This window comes from Mirounga leonina, unplaced genomic scaffold (assembly GCF_011800145.1).
Source record: "Mirounga leonina isolate KUSES-001 unplaced genomic scaffold, KU_Mleo_1.0 Mir_175, whole genome shotgun sequence".
NCBI classification, from domain to species: Eukaryota; Metazoa; Chordata; class Mammalia; order Carnivora; family Phocidae; genus Mirounga; species Mirounga leonina.
In genome coordinates, this window is record NW_023270453.1 from 196,154 (window position 1) to 219,763 (window position 23,610).

A 23,610-nucleotide genomic window follows, 5' to 3' on the forward strand; every position below is an offset into this window, starting at 1 on the left:
ATCTCTACTTTTACTCATTGGCATTAGGATGAATTTTGGCCCCAAATAGCAAATATGGCACTATTCTCAGATGACCATTTAAAAGCAGACAAATACTCCAGTGCTTGTTAGTACTAATCAAAATCAAGAATAAAAGAGGAAGTATGTGTGCTTAGTTTATATAAAATGAGACATACGATCATAAGCTGCTTTAGTTATTGCTTTTGCTGCGTTCTTCTGAATATCAGGAATTGTAGAGTTTTCTGCAAATGAGAGGAGCTTCTTAAGACCCCCTGTCTGCTGAAAGAGCACCAAAGTATCCATATCTTCAAGGCAATTTGCTATCACGGAAAGTGCTTCTATATGAAGGTCATTCAATTCCTAATAATAAAAGCAAACACAACTTTAGAAAATTGTACTAAAAGAGATTGATACTTCCCAAATTTTACTGTAAGACAAAGGTCAGTCAGAATGTACTGCTGTTAACTTTGTTGTGACAGATGTCCAAGGAAACAGTTTTGTTTATGATCATAACATCGCTCTCCCTCACAATTTGCCCCATCTTTTCTTGTTTCCCCTACTCCAAAATGTTCCACAGATAAAAGATAATTACTGGACATTTCCAGTAATGGTAGCCAAGTCAAGTTGCTCATACAACCTCCTACCAATAACAATTTTAAAATCTGAAGAAAATATTCTTTGAAAAAGCAGACAGAAGCTGAAGGAAAGTGTATTCCTTAAAATCTCCTACTGGTAGAGGAAGTATTATAAGTTTGTGGCCCTCTTGCCTGAGGAATCTCCTGAATCCCCATCGCTGTGGAAAATTGCAACCTTACCCGAACAGCGAGACATTTAAAGTGGGAATCCTTAAAGTGAGAGGAACACAGGAAGGATGCTCACGGAATTCCCTGTCTTACCATGATGCCCGCCATCCCGAAGCAGCTGGCTTGACAGAATGGCCTTTTGAAGACTTAGTTACCGTGTCAGCAAAGTGGCAATACCTTGCAGGGGCCTGGGCAAGGTTCTCCACAAGGTTATGTTCCGAATCAGCATCCAATATATGGTGCCGTTTCTCCCATAGCCAGTGATGGCGGGTCCCGGAATCAAGGGGTGGAAATGTGTGTGGCAGCACTCCTGATTACCCCTAGGGACCCATTAGCAACATTTTTGCTTCCTGCCTCCCAGACCTTATGCTCTGCTGGCCTAGAGGTCTTAGTTCCAAAGGGGAGAATGCTTCCACCAAAAGACACAACAATGATTCCACTGTACTGGAAGTTAAAACTGCCACCCAGCCACTTTGGCCTCCCCATGCCTCTAAGGCAGGCAAAGAAGGATGTTACAGTCCTGCTGGGGTGACTGATCCCAGTTACCAATGGGAAATTGGACTGCTACTCCACAGTAGAGGTAAGAAGACTATATCTAGAATATAGGAAGTCCTTAGGGTGTCTGTTAGTATTACTACGCCTTGTGATTAAGGTCAATGGAAAACTACAATTACCGAATCCAGGCAGGACTACTAATGGCCCAGACCCTCAGGAATGAAGACATGGATCACCCTACCAGGTAAAGAATCACATCCAGCTAAAGTGCTTGCTGAGGGCAAAGGGAATATGGAATGTGTACTGGAGGAAAGTTAGTTATAAATACCAACTACCACCATGTGGCCACCTATAGACAAAAGGGTTGTAACTGCCATGAGTATTTCTTCCTTATTTTGTTATAAATAAGTGTGTATGTGTGTATTATGAAATATCGTTGTTTTTTCCCCTCTCTTATCCCCTTAGGTAACATAAAATGTACTAACTTTAAAAATTAGCATTAATTTTATATCATAGTATTTAAGTTACAGGATATCAAGGAGAAGAGTAAATATCATTACATCCTCTTCTGGAGAAAGGGTTAGTATGTTTTGGTTGTACACAGGATAGTTAAATCATTCCAGGCAGAAGTAGGACCTTGCTACTGCCTTTATTTGGAGACTGAGTATGATTTAAGGAGATGTGTATGAGTGCCATATTTATAAGTGATGGACTTATGATGATTAATTTTCATGTTTTAACTTGGCTAGGCCATGGTATCCAGATATTTGGTCAAACATTATTCTAGATGTTTCTGTGAAAGTATTTCTTTAGATGAAAATAATATTTAAGTCAATAGACTGAGTAAAGCAGATTACTCTCCACAATGAGGGGTAAATCACTCTTCTTATTTTTCCTTTGAGAAAACTATGGCCGATAAAGCTTAAAAGACTAATTCTAGGTATTTCGGGAAATCATAAACAAGATCCTAAACAAGAATTTAAAAATTTTAAAATTCTAAACCAGAAGATTAAGAAAATTATTTTATAATGGCTCTATCATTAATCTGATTTAATCATGCTGATAAACAATGTAGCAATAAGCAAATTAGTCCATTATACTTAGTACTATGCCTAAATATATTAAAATTTCATTTTTTAAAATATTCTTTAATTCATATTTTATAACAACATTTAGAAGAGATACATTTCCTTGTAGAGAGTTGAATGAAAGTTATAAATACCTTAGTTTCTAGGATTTTAATAAGGTGGTCCATTCCTTGATTGTCCCTTAGCATCGCCCGTGCCTCCTTATCATTTGTAATAACACCTAAGGTTTTGAGAGCCAACAACTGAATAATTGGATATTCTGACTTCAAGAGATCTAATATAGGGGGGACTGCATTTAGTTCTTGAAGTGTAGCTCGACACTGAAAATCCTGCCATGAAATACAAATGATCAAATAAGTAACTTTTAAAGCAAAATACAGTTAGTCTCAAGAATGGAAAACTCTATCTTCTAACAAAGGACATTATAAGTTATAAATTTCCCATCTTTTATTCCAGATTCCCTTCCAAAATACCTCACACAAAAAATAAGCAAACCTTCAACTGACAACACCTAAATATTCATTTTAACTCTGCAGACATTGTCAATAACAGGAAATAGATGTGATCTATGACTTCTGCAGTTTCTATTGTTTATTACTGGCAAATTCCCTTTATTACAAATAGCATTACAATAAATCTGTGCATAATCAAATTCTTTTCACACTATGTACCTTGTTTCAAATAGTATTTGATAAAATGAAATGATGGCATCAATTCCTTATTATCTTTATTCGAATGGAATGTTTATGAAATGCTTACATGCACTCAATGCTGTTGGCAGACCCTGTGCACACAAATTTTTATCAGGTTTAGCTCAGACACATGACCTTTATTTAAGACATTTAGAATATCAAGGGGTCATTAGAGTCTAGATGAGTTGCTCCACAGTGTGTGTCTATAATTTTGTGTGTGTGAGTGGTGGGGAGAGGGCTAGTTGGGGGTCGGCAATGGACAAAACAGAAAAAGTCATGAAAAGCCCCTGAACTCTGACTGCTAAATCATGACACTTAAAATCAAAACATCATAAATGTAAAATAGTATTAAAGGTAGAAAAACCCTACTAACAACTTAGGTTTCTCTATCCATTCTTCAATGAATGCTTCCTACAGATATAAAAATTGTGGGTTGCTATTTGTTATAGGTTGAATTGTGTCCCTCCCAAAATATAAGTTGGAAGTCCTGACCCTCAAAATGTGACCTTATTTGGAAATAGGGTCATTGTAGATGTCATTAGTTAAGATAAGGTCATAGTGGAGTAGGGTAGGTACTTAATGGTGTCTTCATAAGAGTGGTGTCTTTTTTTTTTTTTTAAAGAGTTTATTTATTTATTTGACAGAGAGAGATACAGCGAGAGAGGGAACACAAGCAGGGGGAGTGGGAGAGGGAGAAGCAGGCTTCCTGCGGAGCAGGGAGCCTGATGCGGGCTCGATCCCAGGACCCCGGGATCTTGACCCAACCGAAGGCAGACACTTAACGACTGAGCCACCCAGGCGCCCCAAGAATGATGTCTTTAAAAGAAGATGAGACAAAACAGAGGGAGAGATTGCAATGATGAAGTTGTAAACCAAGGAAATTAATATACTGTTATTAACTAGTATACTTCTGTTCTGAAGAATAGTGAAGGCAAGCTTTTCATTTCTGTTTGATAAAAAAGATACAGGGAAATAAAAGCTATGAGGAGTCTTGAGATGAAAGACACTAACACATTGACAGGGTTATTTAGGCCTATGCAATGAGAGAAGGTAAACAGCTGAGCTTCCTTCAGCATGTCTACCTCAGGCAAGAGCAAGGGTAGAAGCCAGTGGGTGCCCAACCATGTGGCAATAACTTCTAAGGCCAGGAATGTAGGTTTGCTTTGCTGTCTTTGGGCATGAGCTCATTGCCTCTCCATGAAACGGAGGCCTCATCTTCACTGTCTCTTCCTTTTATACTCCACTGCTCGCTATTTAAGATGGTGTTTTGTATCTTAAGTTGATCTAAAGCTTATCAAGTGTGTGTGGGAATTGTTCAGGAACCTGAGCAGGGAAAGAAGCAGAGGAGGCTGTCCAGTGTTAGGAAGCTGACCTGCTGTGGGTGTGAGTGTGTGTGTCTTGTGCGGCTGCAGCAGGGGCAGGGACACAGAAGAGCACAGAGGGGGAAGAGGCCAAGGGAGCCTGTTTCTTTCCATAACTAAGGAAGACAGTTCAGGGACATAGCATCTTCCAATTGTGAACAATGAATTCTGTTCAGCGTACTCAACTCACTGGGTCTTCACCAATAAATAAGTCTAACCCAAAATGTTGGTACACTGAATAAGGCATATATTGCACCCAATGTGCTTAGATCACCAAGGTTATGTCAATAAATAACTGCCTGAGTCAAACTTGGTTCAATATATTAGATATCCTCTTTCAGAAGAAATACATTCATCTAGTATAATCCTGCCTTAATTTGCAAGCCATTCTATTCTTTCAAAATTTAAATACACTTTTAAAATGCCCTTTCATAGACCTGTACTCTGGAAAGTATAAAACACTGAAAGAAATTGAAGAGGACATAAAGAAAAGGAAAGACATCCCATACTCATGGATTGGAAGAACAAAGTCTATACTAACCAAAACAATCTACACATTTAATACAATCCCTATCAAAAGACCAATAGCATTTTTCACAGAGGTAGAACAAACAATCCTAAAATTTGTATGGAACCACAAAAGACCCTAAATAGCAAAGCAATCCTGAAATAAATTCTATAAATAGCTATGGTCAAAATACACTTTTAGAAATTACCCTCACCTGGACCAAGTTGTAAATGCACTCAGTAGAGTTCTTCTTCACGTCAGGGTCTGGGCTGGCCAGCAGTCTGATGAGTGGCTCTAACCCACCATGCTCAAATATTTGCACTTTGCCGGTATACTCTGCAGACATGTTCGCCAGGCAAAGACTGGCAAACTCATGGATAACCACTTCCTCTGCGCATCAGAGATAAACAACACAAGTATGCAAAAGGCTTACTCAAACATTACTTTAAAACATGTTTTGAAAACCAAAGCTTCACAAATCTTACTGGGTTGGAGCCCATCTTGGTTTGAGAGATTTTAATGACAATTCACAACTGATACTACATAAACTATTTTCGATGAGTAGTTTAACCCAATGTGAAAAATAAACCAGCCCCGCTTTTGAAACAGATGTACGATGGAAAGTTACCTTCTGGAGCAAGCTGAGCAATGACAGAATTCATGACATCTAACTCCCTTAACAATTTTTTTACATCATCTACAAAAGGAGACACAGAATATTAATGTTTATTAATAATAATAATAATGGTGATGCTGTTGAAATAGTCCCTTATGACGTAGGCTTTATTATTACCTAATTTTACAGATAAAGAAATTGAGGCTCAGGGCGCCTGGGTGGCTCAGTTGGTTAAACGACTGCCTTCGGCTCAGGTCATGATCCCGGAGCCCCGGGATCGAGTTCCACATAGGGCTCCCTGCTCAGCAGGGAGTCTGCTTCTCCCTCTGACCCTCCCCCCTCTTGTGCTCTCTCTCTCTCTCTCACATAAATAAAATCTAAAAAAAAAAAAAAAAACATTAAAAAAAGGAAACTGAGGCTCAAAATCACACAGCAAGTGAATGGTGGGACCAGGTGGCTTGCCCAGGTCTATCTGCCCCTAGACAGACTCTGGCTTCTGCTCCTTGATCACTGAGCTATACTACCTTCCAAAACACCAGAAAAATGCAAAATATGCCTAGAACATAATCAGTAAATTCAAGTTACTGTGCCCTACATGTGTTTATTATATAGTAGAAACTCTGTTGTGTTGCTTTGTTGGGAAGGGTATTTTTAAATTTTGATTTTAATAAAACTTGTACAGAATGCACATGAGAATTATCCCCAGGCTTTTCGATGAATATAACTTGTTTGCATTCCATTTTCTTATCAGAAATGCCAAAAATGATAAAAGATAAGTATACTGATTTTTTTTTAAAGTTCACTTTTATATTATTTATGTGAGACTAAGTCTAGGCAGGTTTGCCCCTACTTCTCTCCTGCCATCCTTAACCCCTGTTTTCTGAGAAATAAGGCATAGGTACAAATTTAGTTTTTGTAGTTTCTCTTCTTGGTCAATTATTTTTGCTTGTAAGCCAAAATTAGCATTACCAGAATTTTGGAAAATTTCGCTCTGCAGCAGCTAAGGCGGATGATCTCTGGATGAATTTTTCCTCATTAACTACTGGGTATACTTGACTTTCAAGCCACCAAAACTTCTGCTCTCTGTTTCTGTTCAAAATGGCTAAAGAGGGCCAGCAAATTTACAGCTAGCTCTATGTATGTGAGTAAGCTTGAAGTACAAAAGAATAGTAGAGCTTCTAGAAAGTATAGTGTCCCAAAGTGGAGGACATTAGTTTTCAGTCAACATTTGTTCAAAAAACAGAAGTATCACCATGACAGGGAATTAACCAAGTTAAGGCATAATACTCAGATCCTTCCAGGTGTTTTGGCGAACTATATGGATGGGTACCCTCTGGAAGAGCTATTTCTATTCTCTTCTCACTGTGAGGAGTCCAGGCTCTATTTTTCAAAATGAGAAGGCCATACCAGTCTATTTTTACATGCTTGACGCAAAATATTTCTGGCTTTTTCAATCTCTAAGTTCATTCTCCATTCGAAATACAAAATAGTATGTCAGGAACATTCATGCTCCATGTGCTCTCTGCTCCTCTTCTCTGCAGGAAGGACCTGCTGCTTCAGGGAGAAGCCAGCTTGTTGCATCTGTATGTGCCATCACCCCTTGGTCTGTCCTGACAAGTCCAAAGTTCTCATCAGAGGATTTTCTGTGCCGTGAAAGGCCCTTCTTGATATGAATTTAGCCAAATGTGATACATCTAGTAGATCTATCCACTAAACCATTTTCTCTTGGCTCACCGGATGATTCAGCTTCACTGACAGTTCTTATAAATCGGTGGCATACCTGATCAATTTGTTATTCTGCTTTTTGACACCAAATTGCCCTCCCCAATCTTTCTTTTCTTGCAGTTAAATCAGTAAAAATAATAAAAATAAGGGATAAGCTGCTATTTTCAACACTTTAAAAACAATATTGCTCTCTGTCCCCTTCTCTCTCAACAGACCCCCATATATGACAGCTGAGTAGAAACTCTGACTTGTGGTTGGTCCACATAAATCCATTCTCGCTAAACAGTGTGACACCTACAATTTTAGATTGTTCCAGAACTGCCGGCACCTTCACTTCCTGGGGCACCTTCAAGTGATCTGTTTTCATTGCATTCTTATTTACAGGTTTTGGTTGCATAGTATTGACCATCTAATTTATTTTTGACCTGGTATACTCTTTTACATCAACCATTTCTTAAGATGGCAAGCTCTTCAGATTGCCATAAGTAATGTAAAGTCTGAGCTTCGAGGATCATGATGAACTCTCTCTTTAGCTGACTTCATTAAATGAGTCTCTGTTATATGGCCTCATCAAACTAAATACAAACTGGCAGGTAAAAGGAGACAGCAGCTCCATTTTGATAAAAAGGTTTAACAAAGTAATTTAAGTGCCTGTCTTGAAGGACCCAGGCTTGGCAAGGGCACGTAACTCAGTAACTTCAGAAAAAAAGAAAAGGAAGAAAAAGTAAGATTTGTTTGCTCTCATAGCAATCCTTTTAGCACCTGGCATTCTACTGGAACATTCTGTTGGATCATCCTCTATGAACATAGTGACATCACTGGATACATGAAAGTCATGTAAAGATACAAATTTCTAAAGAAAAATCAGTTATTTAAAAACAGCCCAAAGATGATTTAACCATGCAGCAGCAGAGGTACATTTATTTACATATTCGTCTGGAAACATGCCTTTTGATTTAGGCAAATAACTACGTGCTCATATTTTTTTTTTAAGATTTTATTTATTTATTTGAGAGAGAGAGAATGAGAGACAGAGAGCACGAGAGGGAGGAGGGTCAGAGGGAGAAGCAGACTCCCTGCCGAGCAGAGAGCCCGATGCGGGACTCGATCCAGGGACTCCAGGATCATGACCTGAGCCGAAGGCAGTCGCCTAACCAACTGAGCCACCCAGGCGCCCCCTACGTGCTCATATTTTATCCCATGTCACCTTGGACATGTATGCAAAGTGAACCACCAGCTATTAATGTATTGGCTGTATTAACAAAAAAGGAACTCCACAAGCAGTTGGGGATGCCATGTGTTTATCCATGTCATCAGGTAGTTCAAATAGACAAGGAGTTCAGTCCAATAATGGCTTAATTTTTCCACCGAACTCATGGAATCAAAAGAAAGCTCTTGGAGGTGCATTCATCACGTGTAAGACCCAAACGCTCACTGGAAACCACCAAGACAACAAAACTCTTTCCAGTGTTATGCTTCGTCGTTGCAGACCGCACTCTCGTCTAGCACTGGTCACAGCCTGGCCAGCCTGTAGGTGTGGCTCGACAGGTCTGAGCACCACTGCATTTAGCCTCAAACACAACAGTAATTCTCAATATTTTGGGGTCACAGACTCCTTTAGAAACTCATGAAATTCAATATAGAAATCCTGCTCAGGAAAATTCTGCAAACAATTTGGAGGGCTTCACAGGTTATAAACTCCTCACATATTGGAAGATGGAAATACTCAATTAAAATGAGTAACAGAGATTAAGAACAAAAGTAAACAGGAAAGAAAGTCACAGAAACCTAGACCTTAAATTAGAAAATATAAGTATACGCAGGCAATTATAACTCTCCTTTCCAAACGAGCTGCATTCTCCCCCAAAATCACTTAGAAGGAGAACCTTAGTATGTGCACTAATGTTAAGGATCGGAGAAGATCTGATGAATAGAAAGCCCCCTACGCATGAGCCACAGGCTACAGTTCTAATTCTAGCTCTGATCTCATCTCTTCCACCAACCACCTGCGTGACTGTGCCAGGAACCGAATCCCTTCAGAGCTCGTTCCTATTTTTAAAATGAGGAATTGCAGGAATTGCAAAAGATGTGTTACAAAGCACCACTGGTTCTCAAATTCTGTGGTGTATAAACAGAATAAAACATAAGAAATTTTTTAATTTTCTCTTTTTTTGGTTATAAATACATTCAGTAAGCCTCATTCAATATGGCAGACTTAGTATACAGGCAGCCCCTGAGATAAATTTATGAGGGTTCCACAAGACAAATGATTACTACCTCATTTAACTGCTCTGTACCTCAGTTGCCTTATGTGTAAAGGGAACGATAATAGCACCAACCTCATTGTATATTGTCATGACAATAGACAAATAGCATATAGAACAGTGCCTGGCACATTGTAAATGCTGTGTGAGTGTTGACTACTGGTATCATAATCTGGGTTGGTGGACCATCCTCTGTCCACAACTGTCTTCATCCTGCGGCCATCCGCCCAGCCCCTGCCTTACAGAACAGCCACCGTTCGAGCTCGGGCAGTTGCTGCCTGACGGAGCCCCATCTGTCCCCCAACACTAAAGGTGCTGTTCATGCAATCTCTGCAGCTGAGGCTGAAATCGCACAGATGCCACAGAGAACTCTCCTTGCCCTTCTCTTCCCGTCTTCCTTTCCCTGACTAATGCCACAGTCCCTGATGGACGCCATGGAATGAGGAGCGCGCCGCCCCCCACCCCCGCCCCCGGCCCACCCTGTCTCACACAGGATTCAGGAAAGTGAAGTGGGGGGGCCGGAAGCTGAGGGAGGAAACTGCTTGTGTTTTTGCTGAGACTGGTGAGAGGGAAAATATGATAATTTTAGCCCCATGCCATGAGAGAGAGAGAGAGACATGTTTATTCCTAGCTGCCTGAGTTTCATGTTAGAATTCAGTCTCTACCAAGAATGTCATTTTTTATTATAAAGTCAGAAGGCTTTTGTTGGCTAACTCAAAAAACCTACCATTATAACATGAAAATGACTTTCAAATGGAAAACACATCCTGTTCATTAGTCAGGGACTGCCTTTATTGCCATGGTTTTGGTCAAACTGATATTCTAACAGACATAATAGCACGTTTTAACTAATGCTATTATTCTGCCATATTAAATATATGAAAATATTCAAGCAAGTAATGGGTCTGATTTAAGAAATAAAAACATGTCTAAAATTATTTTTGGCAAAATATATTTTGCAGTTTCAAAAAAAAAAAATAAATGTATCAAACCTCTTTACCTGGGCTACTTTCATTGAGACATACATATGAAGTGTAGCTTACATATAGGCAGACAAATTATATTATGCTAACTCAAGAAAAATATCTATTTTAATTTTAAGAGACAATGATTGCCCTTCAACTTGTTAGACTGGAACATACTACATCACCAACTTTGACAGTTTTTGCATGGATAAATTTCCACGTATTTTTATATTTTAAAAATATCTCTTGGGGTGCCTGGTGGCTCAGCCTGGTTAGCCTCTGACTCTTGGTTTTGGCTCAGGTCATGATCTCAGGATCCTGGGATGGAGCCCTGCATCTGGCTCTGTGATCAGCAGGGAGTCTGCCTCTCTGCCTCTTTCTCCTTCTCCCTCTGCCCCTCCCCACCCCCGACCAGCTGGCGCACTCTCTCTAAAATAAATAAATAAAACTTAAAAAAAACTCTTAAAATATGAAATCATACATCTGTTGTATTATACACATTTAACTTCTTGTTAACATTAAAGTCAGTTCAAATAAAATTCAAACAAATCCCTTAAAATTAAATTTTAAAAAGACAATGTATTATGTGAGATTATTAGATAATTTTAAAAAGTTGACACTTACTGTTAGAAGTCAGGATTCCAAATATCATAGTAGCATTTCTCCTTACAATTTTGTTTTCATGGGTGAGCAGTTTAGTTAAGGGTTCCACAGCTCCAAGTTCAAGGAGGGTAGCTTTATTTTCTTCACCTGATGTCATAGGTAAAATAAAATCATGCATGGATAGCATCAATCTCATCAAAACTCTTCCTCGTGTCATTGTAATTTCTTATTTGTCATTTGCCTTTCACATTCCTCTTTGCTTCCACATATATTTCTCTCGGAATAAACTTTAGAGCACAGGTAGCCTGGACAATAGCTGTTCTCCTTCCTCCTGCTGTCGACAAAGCTGGCTTCCTCTTGTCATTCAGTTTTAGCTCACCCTGCACGTGCTCAGAGGGGTCTCCCCTGACCACCCTATGTAATGTTAATGTTATCACTACATCCAAGCCTTTCTTATCCTTCTTTAGTCTACCTTCTTCACACCACTTGGGGATCTCCTTGAACACTTTGCCTGTTCCACTCTAACTTTTAATTTTTCATGAGGACAGACACCCTTTCCGTTCTAGTCTCTCATATCCTCAGTGCCTAGCATAGTGCTAGTCATGGACTGGCATAATTAATCACAAGACCTAATTAACATACACAGTCTCCACTTTGAGTTAAAGTGGAATGGTGGGGTGAGTTCAAGGGGTTCATTTTTCACCCAACGGGGGTTACAGTTCCTATTTTATCAGGCAAGATATGCCTGCAGCTAGCATGAAGGTATGCGCACAGAGGGGAGCGCTGGGGTCACTGGGGACTACTTAGCTGTGGCAAGAAGCCCCAGAACCAGAAGGCCAGATAAGGCCAGAGTCCTGCTTAACTGTAGAAGCAGTTTGTCCATATCTTGATGAGCAGGATAGCATTCTACAAAGTCAGGAATAATGTTTAAGTCCTGATTAATTTCAGCTTTTCAATTTCACAGGCAATGAAAATACAGATTTCACTTTCAAAATTAATTTGAGAGTATAATAAAGTAATTTTAACTTTTCTTGCCTTGGTTTTCTCATAAAATTAGAGTATTTTATATTTTAAGTTATAGGTCCACATTCTGATAAGACACCGACTATAGCTTCGTAGAGCCCATGGAATTGCCCTGTATCTAAATGGTCAAATCTGTCGTCTGGTAAGAATATGTTGAAATATGCATTGTTGACTCTTACAAACTTCTTTTCAAATCTTCCAATATTTGCATTTTATGGAAATTTAAAACTTAATTTCTTAGATGAAAACATTTTGTCAAATGAATCTTAAGACAAATTTTAAGATACTAATGCTTAAGTAAAAACATATTTTATATATCAGATTGTTATAAAAATTGAAATTTCCTTTAAATTTTCATTCTGAGACTTTTATTACTTTTATTTACTTTTATTAACTTGAATTATTTCTTCATTAAAACATATTTCTTCTTCTTCTTTTTTAAATAATGCTATATATTATAACTTTATGATCAGAAGAGGATTTGCAAAATTAACAACCTGTGTCATCTTTTACATCTATTTTTATTCTTTTTTAACAGCTTTAATGAGATGACATACAATAGACTGTACATATTTAAAGAAAACGACTTGATAAGTTTTGATATGTGTTTAACGCCCATGAAACCAAGTGCCACCATGAAGAACATATCTAACACCCCCAAAAGTGCCCTCTTGACACCTTGTGATCTCTTCCTCCTATTACTATACATTATTTTGCATTGCCCAGAACTTTATATAATCATGCAGTATGAATTCGTTATTGCCTGGTTTTCTCACTCAGTCTAATTATTTTGAGATTAATCCACGTTGTAGCATGTATCATAGTTCATCCTATTTATTGTTATTTACTATTCAATTATATGGATATACCATGATTTGGCTGGATCATATATGGTGGGTTTACATTTAACTTTTCGAGAAACTACCGAACTGTTCCAAAGTGGATGCAAAAATTCCAGAAGTTCCCCATCCTAGCCAACACATCTGTCCATCTTTCTGATGATAGTAATCTTAGAGGGTGTGAAGTAGTGTTTCATCATGGTTTTAATTTGCATTTCCCTCACAACTAATGATGGAGAGCAAAAGGTATGCTTATGCCATCCATATATCTCTTTGGTGAAGTGTGTGTTCAAATCTCTTGCTCGTATGTATTTTTAAATTTTGTTTGTTTTATTATTGAGTTCTGAGAGTTATTTATATATTCTGGACACAAATCTTTTATCAGATATATGATTAACAAAAATTTTCTTGCTGTCTATAGTGTATCTTTTTAAAAAATTACTAGACTTTTTTTGAGCAGTTTCAAGTTTATTAAAAAATAAACAGGGGTGCCTGGGTGGCTCAGTCCGTTAAGCAGCTGACTCTGGATTTCAGCTCAGGTCATAATCTCAGGGTCCTGGGATCGAGTATTGTGTTGGGCTCTGGGCTCTCTCCCTCTGCCTTTCCCCCCGCCTCTGCTCATGCTCTCTCTCTCTCAAATAAATAAATCTTTTAAAAAAATGAACAAACAATACAGAGTTCTCATATACTCCATCTCCCTTCCCTCCCCCGTTTCTCTTATTATTAACATCATGCATTAGTGTGGTACATTTGTTACAATTGATGAACCAATATTGACACATTACTATTAACTAGAGTTGATAATCTACATTATGGTTCACTATATGTGCTGTACAATTCTACAGGTTTTGAGAAATGTGTAAGATTATGTTTAGCTTTCTAAGAAACTACCAAATCATCTTCCAAAGTACCTGTACTATTTTGGACTCCCACCAACGATGAATCAGAGTCCCTGTTTTCCACATCTTCACCAGCATTTTATGTTGTCAGTGTTTAGAATTTTAGCCATTCTAATAGGTGTGTAGTGATATTTCATTATTGCTTTAATTTGCAATTTCCTGATAACATATGATGTCTTTTCACGTGCTTATTTGCCATCTGTGTATCTTTTTTGGTGCGGTGTGTGTTTAGGGTAAATTTGATAAAATCCAATCAATTGTCATCTTATGGATTATGTTTAGTGTCATATCTAAGAAACTTTTGGCTAACCCAAATACTCTTTTGGTAGCATCCCACAAATTTTTATATGTTATGTTTTCATTTTCAATTTGGATTTTCCTTTTGAATTCTTTCACTGACAGATTATTTAGAAATGTGTAGTTTATGTTCTATTTAATGATTGTCCAGAGTCCTTTGTGTTAAGTGATTTTCAATTTAATTCTATTGTGGTATGACGTATATTTTATATGATTGGAATTCTTTTAAAATAAATTTATTAAGGCTTGTATTATGGATCAGAATATCACCTATTTTGATAAATGTCCTGTTTGTATTTGAAAAGAATGTTATTCTGCTTGGAGTGTTCTATAAATATCAATTAGGTTAAATTCATTTATATCGCTGTTTAAATCTTTTATATTCTTACAGATTTGCTATTCATTTGTTCTTTCATTTATTAATAGAAGGTTATTAAAGTCCTCAGCTATAATTGTGGATGTTTATTTCTCCCTGCATTTCTAACTTCATGTATTTTGAGGCTCTGACATTATGGGTTTTTTCATAGCTTTTTTTCTTTTATTTAAATTCAATTTCGTTAACACATACTGTAATTTTAGTTTCAGGGGTAGAATTCATGATTCATCAGTTGCATATAACACCCAGTGCTCATTACATCAAGTAATGTAATGCCCATCACCCTTAATGCCCATCACCCAATTACCCCATCCCTCCACCCACCTCCCCTCCAGCAACCCTCAGTTTGTTTCCTATAGTTAAGAATCTCTTATGGTTTGCCTCCCTCTTTTCATCTTATTTTATTTTTCATAGCTTCTTGATTAATTGACTCTTTTATTATTACAAAATGAGGTTTTTTATCTGATACTACTCCTTCATTATTCTGATATTAGTATAGCCACTCCACCTTTTTTTTTTTTTAAGATTTTATTTATTCATTTGAGACACAGAGATACAGAGAGAGAGAGAGAGAGCATGAGGGACAGGGAGAGGGAGAAGCAGGCTCCCCACTGAGCCAGGAGCCCGACGTGGGGCACAATCCCAGGATCCTGGGATCGTGACCTGAGCTGAAGGCAGACGCTTAACCATCTGAGCCACCCATGGTGCCCCTCCAGCTTTCTTTTGATTAGTGCTAATATATCTTTTTTTTATCCTTTTACTTTCAAGTTATTTGTGTCATTATATTCTAAGTGCATTTCTTGGATGCAGCATGTAGTTTGGTCTTGCTTTTTATAGACTATAAAACTATCTCCTTGTTAATTGAGTACTCAGCCCATTAACATTTAGTTGGATTATTGATAACATTAGGTTTGAGTCTACCACCTTGTTATTTATTTCTTGTGTGTCTCATTATTCTTTTTTTCCTTTTTTTCATTTCTGCCTTCTTTGTATGAATTGAATATTATTTTTATGATTCCATTTCATTTCCTTTGGTGGCTTATTTGATATTACTCTTTGTTATTTTAGTGGTTGTATTAAAGTCTGTAGTATACATCCTTATCACAGTCTACTTTCAAGTTGGGATAGAGCACTTCACATATAGTGCAAGAACCTTACAATAGTATATACTTCCATTTTTCTGCTTCCTACCTTAGTTCAGTTGTTGTCATATATCTTATTTTTACAAGTGTTTCTGCACAGTAAATGATTACTATTTTTGTTTAAGATAACCAATTTGATTTTTAAGTGATTTAAATAATGAGAAAAAACTTTCTGTGTTACCATTTCTAGTGTTCTATCTTTATTATTTTGTGTGTAGATCCACATTTCCATCTGGTATCATTTTCCTTCTTCCTGAAGGACCTACTTTACTATAATTAGTAGTGTGGGTCTGCTTGCAATAAACTACTTCAGCTTTTGAATGTCTGAAAGAGACATTATCTCACTTATGTTGTTGAAAGATATTTTTGCTGGGAATAAAATTCTAGGTTTAAAGTTTTTATTTTTCTTTCAGTATTTTAAAGATGCTGCTCAACTGACTTCTTGCTTGCATCATTTGTGATGATAAATCTAGAGTCATCCTTATTTTTGTTCCTCTGAATGTAATGTGCTTTTTCCTCTGGCTTCTTTTTAAGATTTTCTCTTTATCATTCTTTTCAAACAATTTGATTTTGTTATACCTTGCTGTAATTTTCTTCATATTCATTGTGCTTGGGTTTTCATGAGCCTCTTAGATCTGGAAGCTTAGAGTTTTTGTCAAATTGGGGAAATTCAGAGCCATCATTTCTCCTAATACCTTTTCTGTCCCTTTCTCTTCTTTTTCAAAGACTCCAGTTACACATATATTGTGTCAGTTTTTATTTACTGATGATTTTATATCCTCATTAGGAGTTATATTTTCCTGCTTCTTTTCATGCCTGGTAATTTTTTATTGGATGCCAGACATTGTGAATTTTACCTAGTTGGTAAATGGTTATTTTTGTATTCTTCAAATTTGTTTTGGGACACAATTATCTGGAAACAATTTGATCACTTTAGGTCTTGCTTTTTAAATATTAGGTAGTACTAGAACAGAGCTCGATCTAGGGCTAATTATTTCTAACTATTGAAGCAAGACCCTTCTGTGCATTCTATACAATTCTCCATGAATCTTGAGATTTTCTAGTCTGGCTGATGGAAACAGGCACCACTTGTGGCCCTGTGTGAGCATCAGACACTGTTAACTCTGATCATGTTAAGTGCTTTGTCTGACTTCAAGTAGTTCCCATATATATACCTCCTTATCAGTACTCAGCTGAACACTTGATTCGGACCCTTTGCCTATCTCCTGAGTTCTCTTTCTGTGAAACTCTTTCCTCTCTGTTACTGAAAACTCTTGCTACCTTTGTCTCCCTGAACTCTTAGATCTGTCTTCTCAACTCAGAGTCCACCAAGCTCTGTACAAGTTACCCCTTCCTGGGCGCCTGGGTGGCTCAGTTGGTTAAGTGACTGCCTTCAGCTCAGGTCATGATCCTGGAGTCCCGGGATCGAGTCCCGCATCGGGCTCCCTGCTCAGCAGGGAGTCTGCTTCTCCCTCTAACCCTCCTCCCTCTCATGCTCTCTGTCTCTCATTCTCTCTCTCAAATAAATAAATAAAATCTTTAAAAAAAAAAAAACAAAAAAAAAACAAGTTACCCCTTCCTGTGATGTGGCTGCAAATTCTCTGAAATTGATAAGCTGGGGTAATCATAGAGTTTATTTCCTTCATTTCCTATCTCTCAATGGTCACTGTCCTTCATTGCTTAATATCAAGTGTTTTGCCCACTGTTATTTCATAGATTTTTGTTTTCTTAGTTGTTTCAATCAGGGAAGTAAATTTGACCCCTTGGTCTATCATGGCCAAAAGGCAACATCCTATCATTTATCTTAAAAACACAGTCAGAAAATACTGCTAGTATAAAACACCAGACTTACAGTAATTTCTGTATTGACTTCACATAAAATATATGCCTACCTATTTCTTTACCTCATGTCATTTAAAAAAGATGGCATTTGATGACTCTGTATGGCTGAGTGAGACTCATGTTGCCATAACTGCATGATCCAGTGTCTCCCTGATATCTGGCCCAGAATTCTACACAATTACTCATGAACCATACCTGCCAGAAGCAACAATTCTGGTTTTTATCTGGATTCCCAATGATGACTAGAGTGATATAGCAAGGTGAGTATTTCACCATTTGCTACTTGAGTGATTTGTTGTTTTCTCATACAAGTCCCAAAACAATGTTTAAAGTATCATTTCCTTAAAAATCAAATTGCCCCCTTCTTAGTTTAAAAGGTTTTGTTAAAAATACCAAGTTATACTAAACTCTTCAAGTATCCTCAATTAAAATGTTATACAGTGTAATAAAAGTCTACTTTTATCACCACTTGGAATGAACTAAAATATAATTGTCATTTATGTTTGTAAACCCTCTATGAATAAACCTTGCAATAGAACCTAACTCGTACCATGTATAGTGTTTTAATAAACTTTATTTTTTATAACAGTTTTAGTTTTACAGAAAAATTGCAAGGATAGTACAGAGTTACCACATATCCCATACCCATTTTCCCCTGTTATTAACGTTTTACATTAGTGGGTACATTTGTTACAATTAATAAACCAATATTAATATATTACTATTAATTAAAGTCCATGTTTATTCAGATTTCCTTACTTTTAGCCTAATGTTCCTTCTCTGTTCCAGGATCCTATCCAGGGCCCCCTATGACATTTAGTCATATATCCTCAACTCCTCTTTGCTGAGAGTTTCTCAGACTCTTCCTGTTTTTGATAGCTGTGACAGTTTTGAGGAGTACTGGTTAGACGTATTTGTAGAATGTCCCTGACTTGGAACTTGTCTGATTTCAGGGTTATAAGTTTTGGGGAAAAATAACAGAAGTGCCATTTTCATTACATCATGTCAAGTTCACATATTATCACTATGACTTATCACTGTTGATGCTGATTTTGATCACCTGACTGAATAGTGTTTGTCAGGTTTCTCCACTATAAACCTACTCTTTTTTCCCTATTTCCATATTGTAATCTTTGAAAAGAAGTCACTATGCAAAGCCCATACCTAAAGAGTGAAAAGTTATATTCTGCCTCCTTCAGGTCAGAGTACATAAATTATTTGGAATTCTTCTGCATGGGAGATTTGTATTTTCTCCCCCATTTATTTATTTGTTCAAGTATTTATTTATATCAGTATAGGCTCATAAATATTTATTTATACTTTGGGTTATAATCCAATACTACTTTATTTTCTTGCTCAAATTGTTCCGGCTTTGACCACTGGGAGCTCTTGCAGCTCCTGTGACTTACAATTTTTTAAACAACAATAAAACCTTCAACATGACTATTCTATGCAGTGACTAAATTACTCCTCAAGATTAAGATAGGCACTTAGGGAGATATATTAGTTTCAGGTAATGCATTAAAGGATATTCTGGTTGTCTGAAAGAATTCATCTGACAAGAAGTGAATTAAAGACTAGGGAGAAAGGGCCTATTACATAGTAAATATTTTAAGAAACTAATGAAATAGAAAAATAAACTGAAAAAACCAAACCTTTTAAAGCAAATCTATAAATGGCTTCACATGCTTTAGCCAAAATTTCTTCTTCTGGAGAATTAAGCATTAACACCACAGTTGCTGCTTCTTTGCTTTCAATCATTAATGGATCAAACTGAAATGTAGAGAGAAAAAAACGTCAAGTTCACATATGAGCTTTAAAAAACATGTAAAAAATGAATGGTGTCTAGAAACTTGAAGAGAACATAATCATACTAAAAGGATATGGTCACTGCCCACAAAGTGCATTGTAAAGTTTTTATTTAAAAAACATCACTGATAGATAGTTGCCAGTATTGGTGGCTTTCGAATTCCTGGGGTAATGGCAGGAAGAGCAAAGCATTTTGGAATCTGACAGACCTAGTCTCTCAACTTAGCCATGTGGAATCAAACAAGTTACTTAAGCTGCTAGAATTTCAGTTTTCCTTTCCTGTATAATGTGTATAATGATACCTATTCTTCCCGAAGGATCAAGGAGAGGATTAGAAATCATATATGTAATGCACTTAGCACACTGTCTGGCACATAACAGATGATCATTAAATAACATATACTAGCATAATTCTTGTTTGATACACAAGAATCCTTGAGTACCTGTATATATTAGATGCCCTGATAGTCCTAATATTCAGTACTTGCTTCTAATCACTATTCTTTCTGAGAAAGCAGAAATTACATATGTGAAATAACTAAAAAGCAATAGAAAACCACATATAACAAAATGTAAAATTGGATAAAACCTGAAACAGATTTTATGGTAATGGTAAAATGGTAATATGGTGTAAAGAAAAAGTATAGAGCTCTAGGAAGATCTCTATAGTGTTATGAGATCTTGAGAATTCATGGGTAGGCAAAATGCACAATAACAAATTCATGGCTCCTATGGGTTTTCTTTGGTCAAGGTGAAAACAAATTATTACACCATTTTTCTTCCATTTCCAGAGACTGGTGAAGGAGGGTGTTCTGCTTATGTTAAAGGAAAAAAATGAATTTCAAAGTTTTAGCTGGCTCTTTGTTGGCCCTTCCTAAATGGACATCTTATTGTGTCTGGGGATATAATTAAAATTGGTGTTCAGTTTCAGGCTGAGAATGGAGGGACAGATTACTCTAAGTAAGGAAGCATAATTGTGTGAGGTTGGGAGAGTGAAGAAGACAGAGAAGAGAGCAGTAAGCAATGACCTAAAAGGGCACAGCTGGGATAAAAATCCCCCTTGCAGGGGAAATGGCTGTTGGATTTCAGGACAGCATTATCTAACATCCAAATTAAAGCTGTTGTTTGTGTTGTTTCTATACTAGAAACTCTAAGAGTTACAAAAGTCATAGTGTTTGTTCTCAAGCATCTTGGACTCTTTCTGGGGACATAAAACTTCACTAACATTCTGCCCGGGGTGCCTGGTGGCTCAGTCGGTTAAGTATCTGCCTTCGACAGGTCATGATCTCAGGGTTTTGGGATCGAGCCCTGCATCAGGCTCCCTGATCAACGGGAGTCTGCTTCTCCCTCTCCTTCAGCCACTCCCCCTGCTTGTGCTCTCTCTCTTTCTCATAAATAAATTTAAAAATCTTAAAAAAAAGAAAAAAAGTCTGCCACACGCACCAAGCTTGTGGCACTTGTGGTTTTCCAGTGACATGAACCAGTGAGAAAAGATGGCCCCTGTAGCGAAGCCCAGAGCAATGGCAAAGACACTGGCTTCAACACTGATCAGAAGAGCACAATGGCCCAGAAATCCACAGAAATTTTAAGGGAGGACTTCTGAAACTATTTGGGGATTGAGGCTTGAAAACCATCAGGCACTCCTAAAGTCAACAAGTATATTAACTATATATTTAAACAAATTACTTGGCAAATGCTCCAGTCAAAACTGAGGAAGACAAAATATAAAAACAATAGTAGTAGATCAATAAATACAATAAAATATATAGTTAAGCTGAATGATAGTGATGTTGTGAATCACAACGTAATTCTTAAGGATTTCTGAAGTAAAGATGACACATTATGAGAAAAAAATTAAAAATGACTTGGAATTAAAATTCTAGAAATTTTTCAACAAAGCTCATGTAAAGGAAACAGGATTGTTCTGGTAGAGAATGAGATTATTGCCCAGTTATAACTTATTTTTTACATTGATATAAAAAGCAGACTTAAATATGTGTTTAATAGACTACAGATAAGTAGAAGTTCCAAATTATCAAAAGGAAAGGGTAACAAATGAAAGTTGCTCAATTTAGAAAAAGGGAAGAAAGTACAAAAGAGACACAACATGAAAATATAGCAAAGAGACATCTTAAACTTAAAATAAACCTTAAACTTAAAATGATAGGAATAAAATCAAATATATCAATGACCAAAATAAACATCTATAGGGCCAATAGATTTCATTAATTAAGATTGTCAGATTGGGTTAAAAAGCAAAATCTACTGTTTTTTGTATATTGGTGCATATTTCTTCCACTTGATCTTACAGAATACAAATTCAGATCTAAGATATAGAACATTTCTATCTCCGCCTCACGCTCCTTCCCCCTCCAAAAAATCCTCAGAAAGATCATCGTTATGTGACTTTTAAAATCATCAGTTTTTCCTGTTCTTAAACTTTATATAAAGAGAATATATATGTATATTTATATATATAATATATATTCTATAACATAATTTATATATAGAGAGAATCATAGAACATGACTTCTTTCACCTCTGCCTTGTTTAGCACAGCACATCTCTGAGATTCATTCACATTTTTGTACTACTAAGTCATACTTTCTATAGCTGTATATTATTCTGTTGTATGAAGGTTTGGGTTCTTTTCTTTCAGTTGGAGGCGATCATGAACAAAGCTGCAATGACTATTCTTGCACATGTCTTTTTGTGGATATGTGTCTTCATTTCCCTTGGGCACATACCGAGGCATGGATTTGATGAGCCATAGGCTAGATACGTATTTACCTTTCACAGATGCTGTTGAACAGTTTTCTAAAGTGGTTTTATCAATTTATATTCCCACTAGTTATAAATAAGAGTTCCAGTTGTCCCACATCCTCACCAATCCTTGGTATTTTCAGTCTTTTTTAATTTGCCTTTCTATAGCTCTTAGATTATATTTTTAAGTCAATCTGCTTTTCATGGTTGTTGCAGTGGAAGAAATGCTCTACTGCTCTATATTACTACTACCACATCCTGGCCAGAAACAGAAGCATTCTCATCACTTTTTAAAATTCTCTTATGTCCCTTCTACTGACTCTGACTCAATACATCCATCTATCTCTCAGCTTTGTCTTCTGCCATCATGCTTGATACTCCCATCGATTTTTCTTTGCTTCCTCACAGAGAGGTTTCCTGTAGCACCCACAGTGTTCAGTCTTTGAGGATTTCTTGGTAGCCAACAAGCAAATGGTGTAAGATAAAGCTTCACTGTTCAGCTACTCCCACTACAGCTATTCTTCCTCCTCACTGGGGTCCCCACGCCATTCACTCCCTCTATTTCCACTTCAGCTTTCTCGTTTCTTCACTTTACTTTTTATCCTGCTTAGATTTCATGATCTATTATCTTAATAACACTCCTGCCAAACCCTAAATAAACCTTTGTGTCCTTCTGTCTTCTCATCAAATCAATTTATTTATTTTTAAGATTTATTTATTTGACAGAGATAGAGAACACAAGTAGGCAGAGCAGCAGGCAGAGTGAGAGGGAGAAGCAGCTCCCCACGGAGGAAGGAGCCCGATGTGGGGCTCGATCCCAGAACTCTGGGATCATGACCTGAGCCGAAGGCAGCCGCTTAACCAACTGAGCCACCCAGGCACCCCTCATCAAATCAATTTAAAATACCCAAACCATGAACAGACACTAGAAATTTCTTTCTTTGCATTTGTGCTCAAGCATCCGAGCATTCTAAGAGAATGTTAAACTACAGGGAAAATTAGTATTACTGTAAATTCATGATCAACAAATTCACAAGAGCCTCTGCACATATTCTTCTATTGTGTTAAAGAAAATGTGTCTCTTACTATCTCAGGAAAATATCTAATGTGTGCTTTGGATTTTTAACCCATTCATCTTTAATTCACTCATTCATTCAATAAACACTCATTCAACCCCTAATAAGTGCATTATACTGAGAAGAGTGCATTAAACAGGATAACCAAGTCCCCCATTCTCATAGAACATACATATTCCCAGTTATGTCATACCATTAATCATCCCTTTTTTCTCTTGAGTAGTCACCTTCCTCCTAACAATTAAATTATTCCCATTACTTCGTTTGAGTCCACTTTACAGAGGGCCAATTTAGATTCAGTAAAATGCACCTAACTATGATGAGTTTTAATAAATGTATATGTATGTATAACCAATGATATGTGGAACTTTCCATTACCCCAAAATATTTGCTCCCACCTCTCTGCAGTTGATTCCCTTTCCCA

General features: G+C 37.0%; 1 protein-coding gene across 1 annotated transcript in view; it reads right to left on the reverse strand.

Moving 5' to 3' along the window:
• Positions 1–23,610, reverse strand: part of ARMC3 (armadillo repeat containing 3) — a 92,583-nt gene that overhangs the window by 56,607 nt on the left and 12,366 nt on the right. The window contains exons 3-8 of the mRNA XM_035021492.1: positions 19,194–19,311; positions 11,142–11,267; positions 5,576–5,644; positions 5,162–5,337; positions 2,521–2,715; positions 177–360 (exon numbers count right to left, since the gene is read on the reverse strand). Coding sequence (XP_034877383.1) covers positions 177–360; positions 2,521–2,715; positions 5,162–5,337; positions 5,576–5,644; positions 11,142–11,267; positions 19,194–19,311 — 868 coding nt within the window. The remainder of the gene's footprint in view (positions 1–176; positions 361–2,520; positions 2,716–5,161; positions 5,338–5,575; positions 5,645–11,141; positions 11,268–19,193; positions 19,312–23,610) is intronic.